Source organism: Hemitrygon akajei, chromosome 18 (assembly GCF_048418815.1).
Source record: "Hemitrygon akajei chromosome 18, sHemAka1.3, whole genome shotgun sequence".
Taxonomy (NCBI): domain Eukaryota; kingdom Metazoa; phylum Chordata; class Chondrichthyes; order Myliobatiformes; family Dasyatidae; genus Hemitrygon; species Hemitrygon akajei.
In genome coordinates this window covers 3,767,133-3,783,336 of record NC_133141.1, presented here as the reverse complement: position 1 = coordinate 3,783,336, position 16,204 = coordinate 3,767,133, and the positions used below count along the sequence as shown (strand labels likewise).

At 39.4% G+C, this 16,204-nt stretch overlaps 1 protein-coding gene across 1 annotated transcript in view; it reads left to right on the top strand.

Annotated features, from left to right (window-relative positions):
* Positions 1-16,204, top strand: part of LOC140741032 (sodium channel protein type 4 subunit alpha-like) — a 217,281-nt gene that overhangs the window by 62,567 nt on the left and 138,510 nt on the right. Inside the window, exons 2-4 of the mRNA XM_073070669.1 lie at positions 2,149-2,463; positions 11,241-11,359; positions 12,315-12,404. Coding sequence (XP_072926770.1) covers positions 2,203-2,463; positions 11,241-11,359; positions 12,315-12,404 — 470 coding nt within the window. The 5' untranslated portion in view covers positions 2,149-2,202. The remainder of the gene's footprint in view (positions 1-2,148; positions 2,464-11,240; positions 11,360-12,314; positions 12,405-16,204) is intronic.

Sequence of the window (16,204 nt, the reverse complement as noted above, 5' to 3'; positions counted from 1 at the left end):
GAGAAAAGACAGGGAGTCAGTAGGACATGGGGCAAGAGATAGACAGAGAGTCATGGAGGTTACAAAGGCAAAGACGTTGGGGGGAGGGGAACATGCGGTGGTGATCTGTGGTGAGAGAAAAAGATGCGGCAGGTGAAAGGAGAGAAGGTAATGATGAGAGGGGGATGGGCAGAAATCTGTTTTGAAAGTACCCCACTGCTCTTCACCAGTGTTATCAGCTTCTATATGCTCCAGCTCTGTACTCAGTCCCTCAAGAATCAAACCAGTTTATCACATACTTCTGTTCTTTTTTATCATCTTAGAAGTATATTATATTACAGCTCCTACTGCTTACATTTTTCTGATTTTCATTCTCTTATCTGCTCTGGCATGTTCCCAATAACTGATAACTGATCCTGTGGCAAATTCTCTCTTGTTAGGCTTTTTATATCTTGGGCAAGAAAGCAGTTTTGTACACATTGTAGAAATTACATTCCCGTATATAGGGACATAAGAAATAGCAGCAGTAGGCTATCGAGGACTCCCCGTGTGTCCAGCCATTCTATATCACCAGCTTTGATTTTTTACCTCACCCCCACTTTCCTCCACTCCACAAACTCAGTGAATCTTTCAATACCTAAAACCTTGCCATCTCTGTCCTGAATATGCTCAATGGTTGAGACAGTCCTAGATAATGGCACATATTCACTACCATCTGGATGGAGAATTATCTTTTCATTCTTGTGGTAAATGGCTGACACACCTATCTTTAGACCATGATGTCTGTCCTTAGACAGACCAACGAGGGGAAATATCATCTCAGCATCCAGCCTATCAAATCCTGTGAAAATTTTGGGCATTTTGATGGGATCATCTGTTATTCTTCTCATATCAAGGAGCATAAGATATGGCATCCATTTCATTTCAACTATAAATTTCAGATAGGGAAAACAGACCTGTACATCATTCCCCATATGGGTTCTCCCAAGACCAGCATTCTATTTCCCTTCCTAATTGACAAGTCTTTTCAACTGTCTTCATTCCATTTGTTATGGGCTACCCTAACTCTCCATTTTCTCTTCTTTGACTATCTGTATTCTTCACTATTTAATTGCAAATAATTTACATCCTTTGTCCAATTAACAGTTGTTATACACCATTTTGAACTCACCTTCAGCTCTTTTCTCTATTAAGTTGTTGTTGACAATACTGCTGTGTGATTGATCCTTTATTATCTTTGATCTCAATCCAAATGAATTCAGAATTTATCTTTATCACAGGCTATTTTCCCACTGTCGTTGTAATAATTGGTAAGCATTGCCATTCCACCATTTTTTTCTCATGGTCTAAATACCTTGTGCATAAAATTTGTAACTCTTCCTCCTCTTGTGTAATTTCTAGCTGTGTTTTTTCTGTTGTTCTGCCTTACCTGCTTTATCCCAGTGTGTATTACCTCTACTTGCTCAATTGTTACCACAAATATTGTATCATTTGCTATGCAGATAATTTAAATACATTTTAATAACATTTCCTCTTTTCAGTTTCCTGTTCTATACCTCTGGCTACTCCCTTGTCATTAACACCCTCCCTTACTTCACTCTTTCCTGTGCTCTGTTTTTCCTGTTCATGGAGGAATCCAATATCTTGAAAGGATGTAAAACAGGTGTTAATCCTTAATTATGCTAACCAATGGGCCGAATTAAAGTAACCTCCTGAACATCTGGATATAGCTCAAGGGAAATAAGACCTCAATGAATTTTAAGATGTTCTTGGCCATTTTTCCTTATTTCCTGGCCGGAAAATGATAAGACCAATTTCTATCCTTTACCATCTTGTGACTTTTTAATTCAGTGATTCAAAAAACATTTTAAAGACTAAAACAATATTAATTCCTAATACTATATATGTTGTTAATATTTGCAAAATTTTATTTCTCTGTTGTTGGTTATCTTGTACATCAGCAGCCAGCATACTTTACATAGTTGAGTTTATTGTTGGATTAATTACTTAAGTTTACTGTAATTTTTGCACACGTATTGAGTTGATTGCTAAGGACGTTGCAATGTTAGATACTGATTCTTATTAATATGCCAAATTTCTATTTCTGCAATGTGTATTATCATAGTTTTTGATTATTCTTGATTTTTCTCTGTTTATTTTGTAATGCAGCTGTTTTGCTGAGGAGACGGAGAGACCTAAATTGAAGGGCTATAGAATGAGAGGATGGCGTGTTTCCTCAAACATCCGGGGCCTGACAGTTTACGCCGATTCACCAGAGAGTCTTTGGCTGAAATTGAGAAAAGGATTGCAAAGGAAAAAGCTGAAAAGACAACAAAGCCTCTTGTAGAAGAGGAAGAATGCAAGCTGAAACCCAAAAGTGACCTTGAGGCTGGCAAAACTCTGCCTTTCATTTATGGAGATATTCCTACAGAGTTAATCGGCGAGCCTCTAGAGGAACTGGATCCCTACTATGGCTCAAAGAGAGTAAGTCCCAGGCAGATCCATTCAAAGATCCAGAATTCTAATTTTTGAAAGAATACAGCCTCTGAATGAATGCTATCAGCATCAAGTTGCAGATTCTGGTTTTAGAAATTGGCTGTGATATTTTTGCAGGTGAACTATAAATGTAAATTAGACATTTTCTTGATACATGGGGACATTATTAATTTAATTGCTAATGCTGTTCATTTGGCATCTCTCAAAATGCTTAACTAACCAGCTAACTAATGGCAGGTGAGATGAGTTCAGCTTTGATAAAAGTGAAACTAAGCAAAATCAAATGAAGCAATGAATTAAGAATGGAGATGATTCAATCTGTTGAAAGACTGGTTTAAAATATTAAGTATAGATATTTAGCTTCATGTATGGGATAATATAGGTTTTGAAATACTTTTGCAACTATAATTCCAGGTTCAAAAATTATTTGCGTCAATACTTTGTGTCAGTCATATAAAACATATTTAATTTAGTTTAATTATATATTGCCTCTGGATTTCTAGGCATTTTACATGTTTTCAAAAATAACCTCCAAGAGTTTCAGTTTTCCTAGAAAGAGATTGACATACACAGAACACAGGCAGCCATCTGTTTAATGCAGCAGACAACAGAAAAATCACAAATGTAATTGCTTTGAAGGATTGGTGTTTAGTATAAGATTATTACTGCTGTTCTGCATGTACAGGAAAATTGCTGTGTTTACTTAAAGCCACAAGAAATTGCAGAGAGTTGTAAATGCAGCTCAGTCTATCATGCAAACCAGCCTCCCCTCCATTGACCCCATTTGCACTTTCCGCTGCTGAGAAGCAGCTAACTTAATCAAGGACCTCGCCCATGCCCTCCTCCCCTCTCCTGTCAGGCAGAAGATACAAAAGTTTGAGAGTACATACAACTGGGCTTCTATCTCCCTGTTATCAAACCCATCAACAATCTCTCTTATGCTAAAAGGTGAACTCTTGATTTCCCAGTCTACCTTGTCATAGTCCTTGCACTTTATTTGTCTGCCTGTATTGCACTTCCCTTCAAAATGTATCCTGCATTCTGCTTTGCTTTTTTATTTCGTCAATGTACTTAACACACCTATTGTGTACTATTTTGGCTACTTTATTTAATGAAGAACATATTTGCATTTCAGGTAGTTCAGAGAAGGCTGATAGGTTGGTCCCTAAGATGAAAGGGTTGTCTTGTAAGGAAAGGCCTATATTCATAAATGAATGAAAATTTTTAAAAAACTGAAAATAGAAGTTAGAAATAAAAACAAAATATTGAAAATATTTAAAATAATCACCGAATTATAGGAAAGATGTCAACAAATTAGAGAGAGTACAGAGGAGATTTACTAAAATGTTACTTGGGCTTTAGCACTAAGTTACAGGGAAAGGTTGAACAAGTTAGGTCTTTATTTTTTAGAGCGTAGAAGGTTGAGGGGGGACTCGATAGATGTATTTAAAATTATGAGGGGGATAGATAGAGTTGATGTGGATAGGCTTTTTCCATTGAGAGTAGGGGAGATTCAAACAAGAGGACATGATTTGAGAGTTAAGGGGCAAAAGTTTAAGGGTAACACGAGGGGGAATTTCTTTATTCAGAGAGTGGTAGCTGTGTGGAACGAGATTCCAGTAGAAGTGGTAGAGGCAGGTTTGATTTTGTCAATTTAAAAAAATTGGATAGGTTATGGATAGGCAAGGAATGGAGGGTTATGGGCTGAGTGCAGGTAGGTGGGTCTAGGTGAGAGTAAGCGTTCAGCACGGACTAGAAGGGCCGAGATGGCCTGTTTCCGTGTTATAATTGCTATATGGTTATAAAAAGCTCAGCAGATCAGATACTTTTTTTCTTTATCACTTCTGATGAAGGGTTCTACACTTGAAACATTAACTGTTTCTCTTTCCACAATTGCTGCCTGACTTGCTGATTTTCCAGAATATTCAGTTTTAATTTTACACATGTTTATTGTAGTTTAGAAGAATGAGATTAGATCTTATATGATTTAGAGGGGATTTGAGAGGTTGGTCTCTGAGTGAATGTTGTCATAAAAGAGCATTGTTTCAGAATAAGGAGTTGGTCAAGAGGAGGAATTTCCTCTTTGGGCTCAGGAATTCCCTCCCCCTATGAACTATGGAGCAGAATCTTTGACCATTTTCAAGTCTGAGAATTGAAGCTTATAGTGAAGTTAAGGCAAGAAATTCGGACCTTGATAAATCCTTTTGGATTGAGGAATAAGCTCAAGAGGCCATTATGCTTCCACCTATACCTACTTCCTGTGAAATTATGCCTTCATGAACTCTTGTCATGATGTTGGATCTGTACAAGTGACAAGTACTCCAACATGCTCTTGTTTTGGAGTTACAGGAACTGGTTCAAGATTCAGAAAGTCAATTACTTGCAACCTCAGATCTGCCTCTGTAGCCAAGTGTGGCTGATCTGGTTAGGTTTCCATTTAGTGTTGACACACAGGATACTGTTGGTGCTAGTAATGTTGCTAAATGTCAAGGGAAGGTGATTTATCTTTCAAATATTGGAGATATTTCCAACCTCTTATGTGACATGAAAAATTACAGATCACTTCAGTGCAAGCCTGAATAGTGTCCAGATCTTGCTCTGAGTGTAGGTGCAGACTCTTTTGTTTTTTTTTAAGAAGATGCAAACAAAACTTAAACAATTGTAAACCAGTCATTAAAAATCCTCATTTTAAGCGTTAAAATGTAGGAAATATATAGACGGAAAAAGTGAAAACTATTTGAGCCTATGAAACAGCCCTTAGAAACGCATGCAATGATATCTTGAAGGAATGGTGGGGAAATTATTGACATTGTCCTCAAAGCACCTATTGTTGAGAATTCCTGGGATGACTATGTTATAATATTCTTTTTGTGCTGGGACCCAGCTAAGCTAAGTCCCATTACTTATCAAGTTCTCTTCCAGTGTCCTTACTTCTCATCCAACATTGCCAAGATTTCTCATGACTGATCCCACTCCTGCTCCATCCCAATAAGCCCAGGGCCCACCTGTGGCCCCCAGCTCCTGTGATCACCCCACCTCATTGAGGAACTGCCACCCACCAAGTTCCCAATGCTTGATTACTCCATATTCTCTAATTATTTATCGTCTCCACCATATCTAGCCATTGCAAATTACCCAAACACCAAATCCAAGGTCAAGGCTTCCATTTCCGTCCATCCCTACACAAGGTTCCAATCTCTAACCAGCCACTACCCTCCCTCTCACCATTGATTATTGATTTTCCCTCACCATAGACTTTGCAGACCTTGCCCCAGTCCATCAGTCAATTTATTTTTGTTTGTGCATCCAGCAACATGTGAGGGAAACTGTAAGCCATATCCACAATCAAAGAGGCCTTTGATAGCCTTTACTTTGACACTACTGTGCATTAATCAGGACACACAATTATTTCTAGTTCTGAGACACTGTTTTTGATTATAGACAGCTGCTACAGCCATATCTTGTTTTAAAATGAAGCAAACTAATGTGGTTTGTTTAGCTTTTGTGATTATTTCTTTATACAACTCATTTTGTGAGTTCTTGCCATTATTACAAAGGCCAGCATTCTGCACTCACTCTAGCAAGTGAACAGTATTCCTGATGTTTGGAATGTAGATGCTGGGAAGCCTTTGGGGTATGACGATAAGTGACTCTCATTCTAGGATACCCAGACTCTAGCGGCACAAGAGGCAGCAGACACTGGAACCTGGAGCAAAAGCTAGGAACTCAACAGTGTCTGTAGGGGGAACTATTGATGTTTTGGGTCAAGACCCTACATCAGGGCTGAGTTTCGAGTTGGCATGAGGAAGAGTGAGATAGGGGCTGGTAGGTGATAGGTTGATCATAGACAGGTGAGAGATGATGGACAGGTAGAGCCAGGTTGGGCAGGGAAACCTTTGAAGTTGAAAGGCAAGGACAGGTAAATGATAACTGGGGGCAGATCTGGTATTCTGACCACAGGATTCACTTGCACATCTAGCTGGCTTTTTGGACAATGTTATTCCTGGGGTCTCAGCAATTAAAATGGGAGGGATGAGCCTGAGATTAAGCACATACTAAGTGATGACATGTTTGATGTCCCTACTGCTGAGGATGAGGAAGCCTGTGGAAACTACTCCTCTGATTAGTTGTTAACTTGCATGGTGCCAAGCTGCAGATTTTGTTATAGATTACATAACAGTGTGAGAGTCTCCCCTGTAAAGTACAGCTCAATATACAGCTCTCTTCAGAGCACTACAGCTATATTATCCTGGGTCTATACGTACATGGTATGGGATTGGAATCCATGTACCAAGTTTTCCTGCTGAACTTCTATTGTTCCTCCTCCTGCTTCTCCTCCATTAAACACAAATGCGCCCTTCCAGTGCTCCTTTACCTGTTGATTGACCACCAATTGGCAAAAGAAAAGCGTTCCATCTTCTCGGCATTCCTTTCTTATCTTTGCTGCATTTTAAATGAGAGTCATGGAAGTTTTTGTGTGGTATTGTATGTCACCGGCTGTTTCCTAACCTTTGGGGTAGGGGCAAATTTAGGAAGTTTCCGTGGCAGAATGGATGAATACAAAAACACTGTTGACTGTCTTGATGCTGCTCGTGGTCACAAATTGCAGATATTTATGAGGCCCTCTCCTTCTAACAATAGGTTTAGCCACCTAAATATTGTATACTGCTGCATGTAAAATATTTCAAGTGGATCTTCATGCTAAGTCACTTGTGTCAGGAAATTTAATTGCTACTTCTTCTTCCTAAGCCCATCTCCCCCATTGGGGCACAGGCCGCCAACAGCAGCTCGCCAGAGTCCGCGATCATGGGCGGAAGTTTGATTGGCCCTGTGGCTTCCACTTTCACCACACAACTTCAAACATCTTCTATGAAAGTCCTTCCTCTCCCAGGGATGAGGTCTTTGGCACTTCTGTTGGTGTTTTTGTAGCTCTGAGTTTTTATGTGATGGGGTCTGGAATGAAACACAATAATGTTAATTTCCAGGTTGTTTTGCATTACTCTGAAAGACGACCCATCAAATCCTGTTGTCCCCATATTGTGACCACTAACATCCTCCAGATTCCGCCTTCCAGTCTTCATCTGACCCTTCCCTCAATGCCCCAAACACTTTCTCATGTATTAACATGTACAACACCCTGTTTGTTGCAGCCAAGGCTCTGGATTTATGCTGAGCTGATAATTGTGATGTGAACATCATCTTGTGCCCATCACCTGAACAATTCCAGCACACTCTACTGGGTGTGCTATTTCCTTAGCTGAATTTCCACCACCTCTCACTGGTAGAAGATCAGCCCCAATGTTACATCATACAGCGACAGCAGAAGGAATATGTGGAATTTATTTATTGACTAATGCAAGGTAGATTTTTCCCTCCATTACCTGTGATATATTGCATACAGAATACAGAAAAGAAAATTCGATGCAAATGGTACGAGGTTATTGACTGACACAGATAGGATTCAATTGCAGTACATAGGCCAACATATTATTTCCTGTTGTGCTTCAGTCATATTCTATGCTTCATCAAGAACAGGAAATTTTGAAAATTACTCCATTCTTTTTTATAGTCATCAACAAACAAAATCATTAAGTCACAAATTCTGTGCTTACAGATTGAGATAGTGCCTGCTCATCATAGATAAGGAAGAATAGATTACTTTCAATCAGCAAGGCTTTAAAACACTAGATTTCTTAAAATAGTTCTATAATTATCACCCACCTTCGTCTGTCTTGGAGCCTGTTTTGTATAGACATATTCCTGCTATTGTTTACAAATTTCCTTTTTCCTAGTTTGTACCAGCTAGATTTTCAGGAGGAGTTGATGAGAATGTGTAAAGAATAAAACAAAGGGATTACTGTGAGATCAGTGTAAATGGGTGATTGTGGACAAGGTGGGGTGAAGTGTTTTTATTTGTGCTGTATCTCTCTATGGCTTTATCACTGATTGATTTGCTCTTGTGAGTTAGCTTAAAGCAATATATTTTTACATCTTTTCCCTATTACCTGGCTTGTGTCTTTCCATAAAATCACTGATATGTGATATAAATATGTATAAAAATATGTATTTTTTTTGTAACTTTGACCCTTGATAGATACATGGTGGCTGATTTTTGTGTCTTGATTTTCATACCAGCTGGAAAAATAGCAGATAGAATTTAATGCAGACAAGTGCAAGGTCTTGCACTTTGGTATGACCAACCAGGGTCAGTCTTACACAGTGAACAGTAGAACACTGAGATTGTGGTAGAACAAAGGGATCTGGGAATACAGGTCCATAATTCATTGAAAGTGGCGTCACAGGTAGATGGAGTCATAAAAAAGGCGTTTGACACATTGACATTATTAAATCAATGTATAGAGTACAGAAGATGGGATGTTATGTTGAAGTTGCATAAGGCAATAGTGAGGTCTAATTTGAAGTATTGTGTGCAGTTTTGGTCGCCTACCTACAGGAAAGACATAAACAAGGTTGAAAGAGTACAGAGAAAATTTACAAGATGTTGCCAGGATTGGAGGACCTGAGTTACAAGGAAAGATTGAATAGGTTAGAACTTTATTCCTTGGAATGTAGAAGTTTGGGGGGAGATTTAATAGAGGTATACACAATTTTGAGGGGTATAGAGGGGGTAACTGCAAGCAGTCTTTTTCCACTGAAATTGGGTGGGACTACAATGAAAGGTCATGGGTTAAGGGTGAAAGGTGAAAAGTTTAAGGGGAACATGAGGGTAAACATCTTCACTCAGAGGGTCTTGAGAGTGTGGAATGAGCTGCCAGCAAGGGGTGCATGCAGGCTTGATTTCAATGTTTAAGAGAAGTTTGGATAGGTACATCGATGGTAGGGATGTGGAGGGCTATGGTCCCAGTGCAGGTTGGTGGAAGTAGACATTTTAAATGGTTTTTCATAGACTAGATGAAGTTGTGCTGCATTTTTCTATGACTCTGTGTAGGCACAGACTGATTTGCTGTAGTTTATAACCACTTCTAAATGTCCTTCATCATTTAACTCTTGGGCATTCATCTCCCACCCATTCTCTGCACCTTAAAAATACTTTACCATCAAATTTTCCCAATCTCAATGAAACATCACATTAACCAGTGATGTTTGCTTCTCCACAGATGCTACCTGAACTGATGAATGTTTCCTAAATCTTCCGCTTAATTATACAATGATACTGTTATTTGAGGAAAATGGGAGGTGGGGACAGATGGGCTGGTGGTAAGGTACTTTTAGTAGCTAGTCATCCACTTACTGAACAACCAGAAATCACTAGTGAAGTATCTCATATCATTTCAGGTGGGTCTTGAAATTGTTGCCAACACTCTTGTCTGTAAAGAATGGAATGCTATTGAATTATTTGTGGTGATTTGGCATGATATTTAAAACTTTGAAAACTTCTATGGATGTGTGGTGGAGAGTACATTGACTGGCTGCATCACAGCCTGGTAGGAAACACCAATGCCCTTGATTAGAAAATCTTACAGTAAGTAGTGGATTCTGCCCAGTCCATCACAGGTAAGGCCCACCCCACCACTGAGCAAATCTACATGAAACACTGTTGCAGGAAAGCAGCATCCCCACCATCCAAACCAAGCTCTCTTTTCACTGCTGCCATCAGAAAGAAGGTACAGGAGCCTCAGGGTTCACACCACCAGGTTCAGGAACAGTTACTATCCCTTGAACATCAGGCTCTTGACCAAAGGGGATAACTTCACTCAACTTAACTTGCCCCAGCACTGAACTGTTCCTACAACCCATGGACTCATTTTCAAGGACTCTTTATGTCATGTTCTCAAAATTCATAGTTTTTTTTCTTCTTTTGTACTTGTACAGTTTGTTGTCTTCAGCACTCTGGTTGAATGCCCAATGGTTATTATACTGTAGATTTATTGAGTATGTCTGCAAGACGATGACTCTCAGAGTTGTAAATAGTGACGTGTACTTCGATAATAAATTTATCTTGAACTTTGAAAAATCCCTTTACAAACATGCCTATCTGCTGTATTACTCATTGTGACCTATTACAGGGATGGTCTTGGAAACAGACAAAATGGTGACATTTAAAATTTGTTTAGACAGGCATATAACATTAGGGAACAACACAACATTTGCTTGAAATGAGCTGAAACTGAACATCCTGGACTGTTTTGTTGGAACTTATAGTTGATGTTTTATATTCTGTGTTTTTGCTTCCTTTTTGCTGTTTATGCAATTTGTTCTTTTTTGTGCATTGGGGGTTTGATGTTTTTCTTTGAAAGGGTTCTGTGGTTTTCTTTATTTCGTGGCTTTCTGTCAGAAGATGAATTTCAGGGTTCATTCTTACTTTGAATTCTGCATTCATACTTTGAATCTTTGAAAATCTATCTTGAATTGAAAGATATGGCTAGGCAAGTGGGATTAGCTTTATTTGATAATATGGTGTACAGACATCCTGGGCTGAAAGGCCTGTTCTTGTGCTGTGCTGTTCCTTGTATGTTCTGTGTTCTCTATCTATCCAATGCAAGCAATGATTTATAGGGGCCAAAAACTGAAAATGATTCTTCCTCACATCTGTCGTGGCAAGTATAGTGCGCATCAATGCTATAATATCATGTTTTGGATGTTGCCTTCTGACCTGTTAATTATTACCCAACACATGTAAATTTCAGCAGCAGTAACCTATGGTTCAGTAGTAATAGGTAGGAGAGAGGGTGCTTCTAACTGCTACGTATGGGTTTCCACCAATTCCACTGTCATATTAACCTGTGTTTTATCTTCTGTTCCAGACATTCATTGTCCTAAACAAGGGGAAGGCCATCTTTCGATTCACGACGACACCTGCAATCTACTTGCTGAGTCCCTTTCACCCCCTAAGAAGAATCGCCATTAAAGTTTTAATACATTCATATCCTTCTGTCCTAATGTTAAAATCGCAAGTCAGTAAATATCACTGATCTTGTAGATCTTCTAGTTGAGTGCAAGCATGGAATTAGGGATAAACTTGGAAAATAAGTTACAATTAACTGGATGAAACAAAGGAGTGGGAGAGATGTGATGAATATAATAAACTGCTAAATCAGATGGATAACTCTCTGGAGCAGAGGTTTTCAACCTGGGGTCCACAAACCCCCTCGGTTGATGGTAAGGATCCATGGCATAAAAAAGGTTGGAACCCCTGCTTTAAAGCTCCAGAATAGCTTTAGAGAGGAAAATAATTCAAATGCTAATGCTCATTAGCACAAATAGTATGAATCAACTTCTGTCAATTGTTGCATGTGAAATTATGTCATGCTCCATCATGGGCACTAGCTTTCCCAGCTTCAAAAGGCAATGCCTCAAAAGGTGGTATCCATCATTACGGACACACATCACCCAGGACGTGCCCTCTTTTCATTGCTACCATCAAGGAGGAAGGACAGGACACTAAAGAGACACACAATGTTTCAGAAACAGCTTTTTCCCCTCCACCATCAGATTTCAGAATGGGCAATAAATCCATGAACATGGCCTCACTAGTGTTCCCTCTCTTTTTGCACTTATTTAATTAATTTATATATATATATATATATTTTTTTTTTTTTACATATATATGTGTGTGTGTGTGTGTGTTTGTTTGTTTATTTTTATTGTAGTTTATAGTTTATATTATTAAGCATTGCAATGTACTGCTGCCACAAAGCAACAAATTTCATGACGTATGGTATGTCAGTGATATTAAACTGGATTGTGATACTGATTGGAGCTTACTTTCCCTTAAGTGAAGAGCTATGTTCAACATGGGATTTAGCATGAGTTACGGGGTGGGGGTAGACATGTATAATGAATAATCTTCATTCCTTTTCCTTAACACTGATTTGCAAATTATTTAGCTTGTTCATCATGTTTACCATATTAACAAACTGCGTCTTCATGACCATGAGTGACCCAGAACCTTGGACTAAAAATGTAGAGTAAGTTTGTAAATTAATTTTCCTTTTTCATCCCATGAGCAATATTTTTACTGTTGCAGGTGAAAAGATTTTGTTCTGTTCTGGCAAGAAATGTAAAAGGACTGCTCAGTCTGAACAGCTTGGTGACATGGCTAATAGAGCTACTGCCTCACAGGGTTCGACCTTGACTTCCTGTGCTGTCTGTGAGGAGTTTGCATGTTCTCCCTGTAACTGAGTGGATTTCTTCCAGGTGCTCTGTTTTCCTCCCACATCCTAAATACTTGTGGTTTGATAGGTTAATTGGTTGCTGTGAATAGCTCCTGGTGTACAGGTGGGTGGTAGAATATTGGGGTCACTGATGGGATGATGGGAAGAATCAATCAGGATTAGTGTAATTGGCACAGATTTTGTTTGCCGAAGTCTCTGTTTCTCTGTTGTGTGACTCTATGGCAGAAGAGAAGCTTTCTGATATCACTTGCCATTGCCCTCTGCTTTTTGTTCCATGAAAGGATTTAAAGAAGTATTACATGTTGTTTCACTCTAGCAGTATGGAACTGCCCTCACTATATTGGTTTTGGAGGTTTCATAGGAATGGACACCCCAGCTCCTTGAGGACACTGTAGTGAACGCTGTTCCTGTCTGCATATGTTCTATATGTTTTAAAGCAGTCCACCATTTTAAGAATATTACCATTTTAAATAATTTTAATATCACCATTTTAAATAATTACTATTATTTAAGCCAATGTGGTATTTCAGCATCATTAACAGAGCTAGAGTTATCTATTTTAAGCTTTCCTTTAGGAAGTGGTGTTGGCTGTCTGTGTGAATTGCTGTGACAAATTGTGCTGGAAGGGCTCCTACCATGCTGTTGGGAATGGAATTCTAGGATCTTGACACAGAAGTGACTAAAGAATGGCAGACATTTTCAAAGTGGGGTGATGCATGATCGGAAGAGAAATTTGGAGGTGGTAGGGTGTTCCCATGTCCCTGCAATACTTGCCTTTGTGGAGGTAGAAGCTGAGGTTTGTGTGGAGCTGTCATAAAAGTTTGTGGTGCTTCCCTGGTAATCCATTACTGGATGACATCTTCAGCAAGAAATGATTTCTATAGTTCAGTGCTGCTGGGATAGGAGAGGATTTTACCATCATATCCTATCCAGTGCTTTGTAGATAATGGACATGCTTTGGGTAGCTGGAGATCAGTCACTCACAGCCTCAGACTTGCGGTCACAGTTTCATTAATTATGGGTATGATGTCTTCACTTCCCAGGACACTGATTATACAGGACGTAGCAATGGCTTAGTCAGGGTGTCCAAGGTTACGGGGAGAAGGCAGAAGAATAGGGTTGAGAGGGTTAATAAATCAGCCATTATGGAATGATGGAGCAGACTCGATGAGCTAAATGGTCTAATTCTGCTCCTTTGTCTTATGGTGTTACATTTTGAGTGTATCCTGCTTTTTAGTGGACACTTCATAACAGGTTAATTTTCCACTTTGCCAGGAAAATATCTGTATTGTGTTTGTATTAGAGCAGCTTTGGTAGAGGGGTGGATGGTCCTGGATTATATCTCTGGTATTATGGCTCAGATATTTTTGGAACCTATACCCTGTGCTCTCAGGTTGTTCTTGACCTAGTCTGTAATGTGGAAATTGTCTGAGTCTGGCTTGGGTAAAAGTGGTGATGTCAGGGGGAAACCAAGGCCATCCACTTGAAACTTCTGCCCAAAGCAGGTTGCAGTCTTGCTATCACTAAGATTAAGAATAGTCCTAGTACTTCATCCTCCTACTGGGTACTTAAATGATTATTATCATTCATGACTGGGGGTTTGAAGAGTTGCAGAGCTTTGATTTTATCCAAAAATTGCAGGATTGCTTATCCTTGTCATCTGGTGTCTCCATGACTCAGCACACAATGGGTTACATTTTCCTCAGATGGGCACCAAGTCTGGGTATGCTTCTCTCATTAAATTAAGGTTGTTCCTCTTGCTCTCTGTGAATGGTAGAGCGGTAGGTTGTTAGATCATAGTAGAAAAGATTGGTGCAACTGCTGATGGCTACATTGTTTTATGAGCACAGTTCTAAATTGTTTGATCTGCCTTGAACCTATCGATTTTAGCATGCATTGGTACTGATTCACAAACCTGTTGGGCTGATTAGACTATCTGTGCTTATCAGTTGTTGGAATGCAATAGATGATAATCGGCAATATGTTATCTTACCCATGTTTGCTTTGATCTCGTTGGATCCAAAGTCAATGTTGTGAATCTACCACCCATGCCTTCACGGCAAAGCAGTTCCAACATTGTTCATTCCCTTTCATTGATTCAATCAGTTGTGCAGTAAAATATCAAGGAACTTAATTCAGAGAAAACTGAGGTAAGCATATGGAGATAGACCAAAGAACAGATAATAAATGGTGCAATATTGATCAGTGTGGAAGAGAGAACCTTGGAGAATACTTGTAGAGGTATTGTCAATAAGGTAGTTAAAAAGGCAAATATAATAGCTGAGGCACAGAAGGCAAAATAATGGAGTTTAAACTGAAACTGTAAACAACGCCAAATACGCCACACCTTGAATATTAATTGTCACAGTTGTGATTGAGCTTGGTAGAAAGATTAGAGGAGAAATGAGGAAAACTCCTTTGAAAATCCCTCTGTCTGAAACTATGACAGAGATAGAAACTAGCGAGATTTTCTCCAGTGTTTCAATCATAGAGTGGTGCCTTGCAGGATCCGGACCTAGTGCCAGAAGGTGGGATTACCATGAGACCATAGAACATAGGAGCAGAATTAGGCCATTTGGCCCACTGAGTTTGCTCCGCCATTCAATCACGGCTGATCCTTTTTTTTCTATCTCCTCCTCAACCCTAGTTCCCGGCCTTCTCCCCGTAACCTTTGATGCCATGTTCAATCAAGAAACTCTCAATCTCTGTCTTAAATATACCCAACAACCTGGTCTCCACAGCTGCCTGTGGTAATAAATTCCACAAATTCACCACCCTCTGGTTAAAGAAATTTCTTCAGATCTCTGTTTTAAAGTATGCTCCTTCCTGAGGCAGTGTCCTCTTGTCCTAGGCTCCCCCACCATGCGAAACATCCTTTCCAGACCTACTCTGTTTAGGCCTTCAAGTCAAGTCAAGTCACTTTTTATTATCATTTCAACCATAAATTGCTGGTACAGTACACAATAAAAACAAGACAACGTTCCTCCAGGACCATATGCTACATGAAACAACACAAAACTACACTAGACTATGTGAGACGACTCACAGCTACACTAGACCACGTAAAACTACACAGACCTACACAGGACTACATAAAGTGCCTTACAACATTCAAAAGGTTTCAATGAGATTTTCAGCCCCCCCCCCACCTCATCCTTCTAAATTCCAACGAGTACAGACCCAGAGCTATCAAATATTCCTCGTATGATAACCCTTTCATTCCCAGAATCATCCTTGTGAACCTCCTCTGAACCACCTCCAATGTCAGCACTTCTTTTCTCAGATGAGGAGTCCAAAACTGTTCACAATACTCAAGGTGAGGCCTCACCAGTGCCTTACAAAGCCTCAGCATCACATCCCTGCTCTTGTATTCTAGTCCTCTTGAAATGAATGCTAACATTGCATTTGCCTTCCTCACCACCGACTCAACCTGTAAATTAACCCTTAGGGTGTTCGGCACAAGGCCTCCCAAGTCCCTTTGCATCTCATATTTTTGGAATTTCTCCCGTTTAGAAAATAGTCTTTACATTTATTTCTATTACCAAAGTGTGTGGCCACACATTTTCCAACGTTGTATTTCATTTCCATAAAAA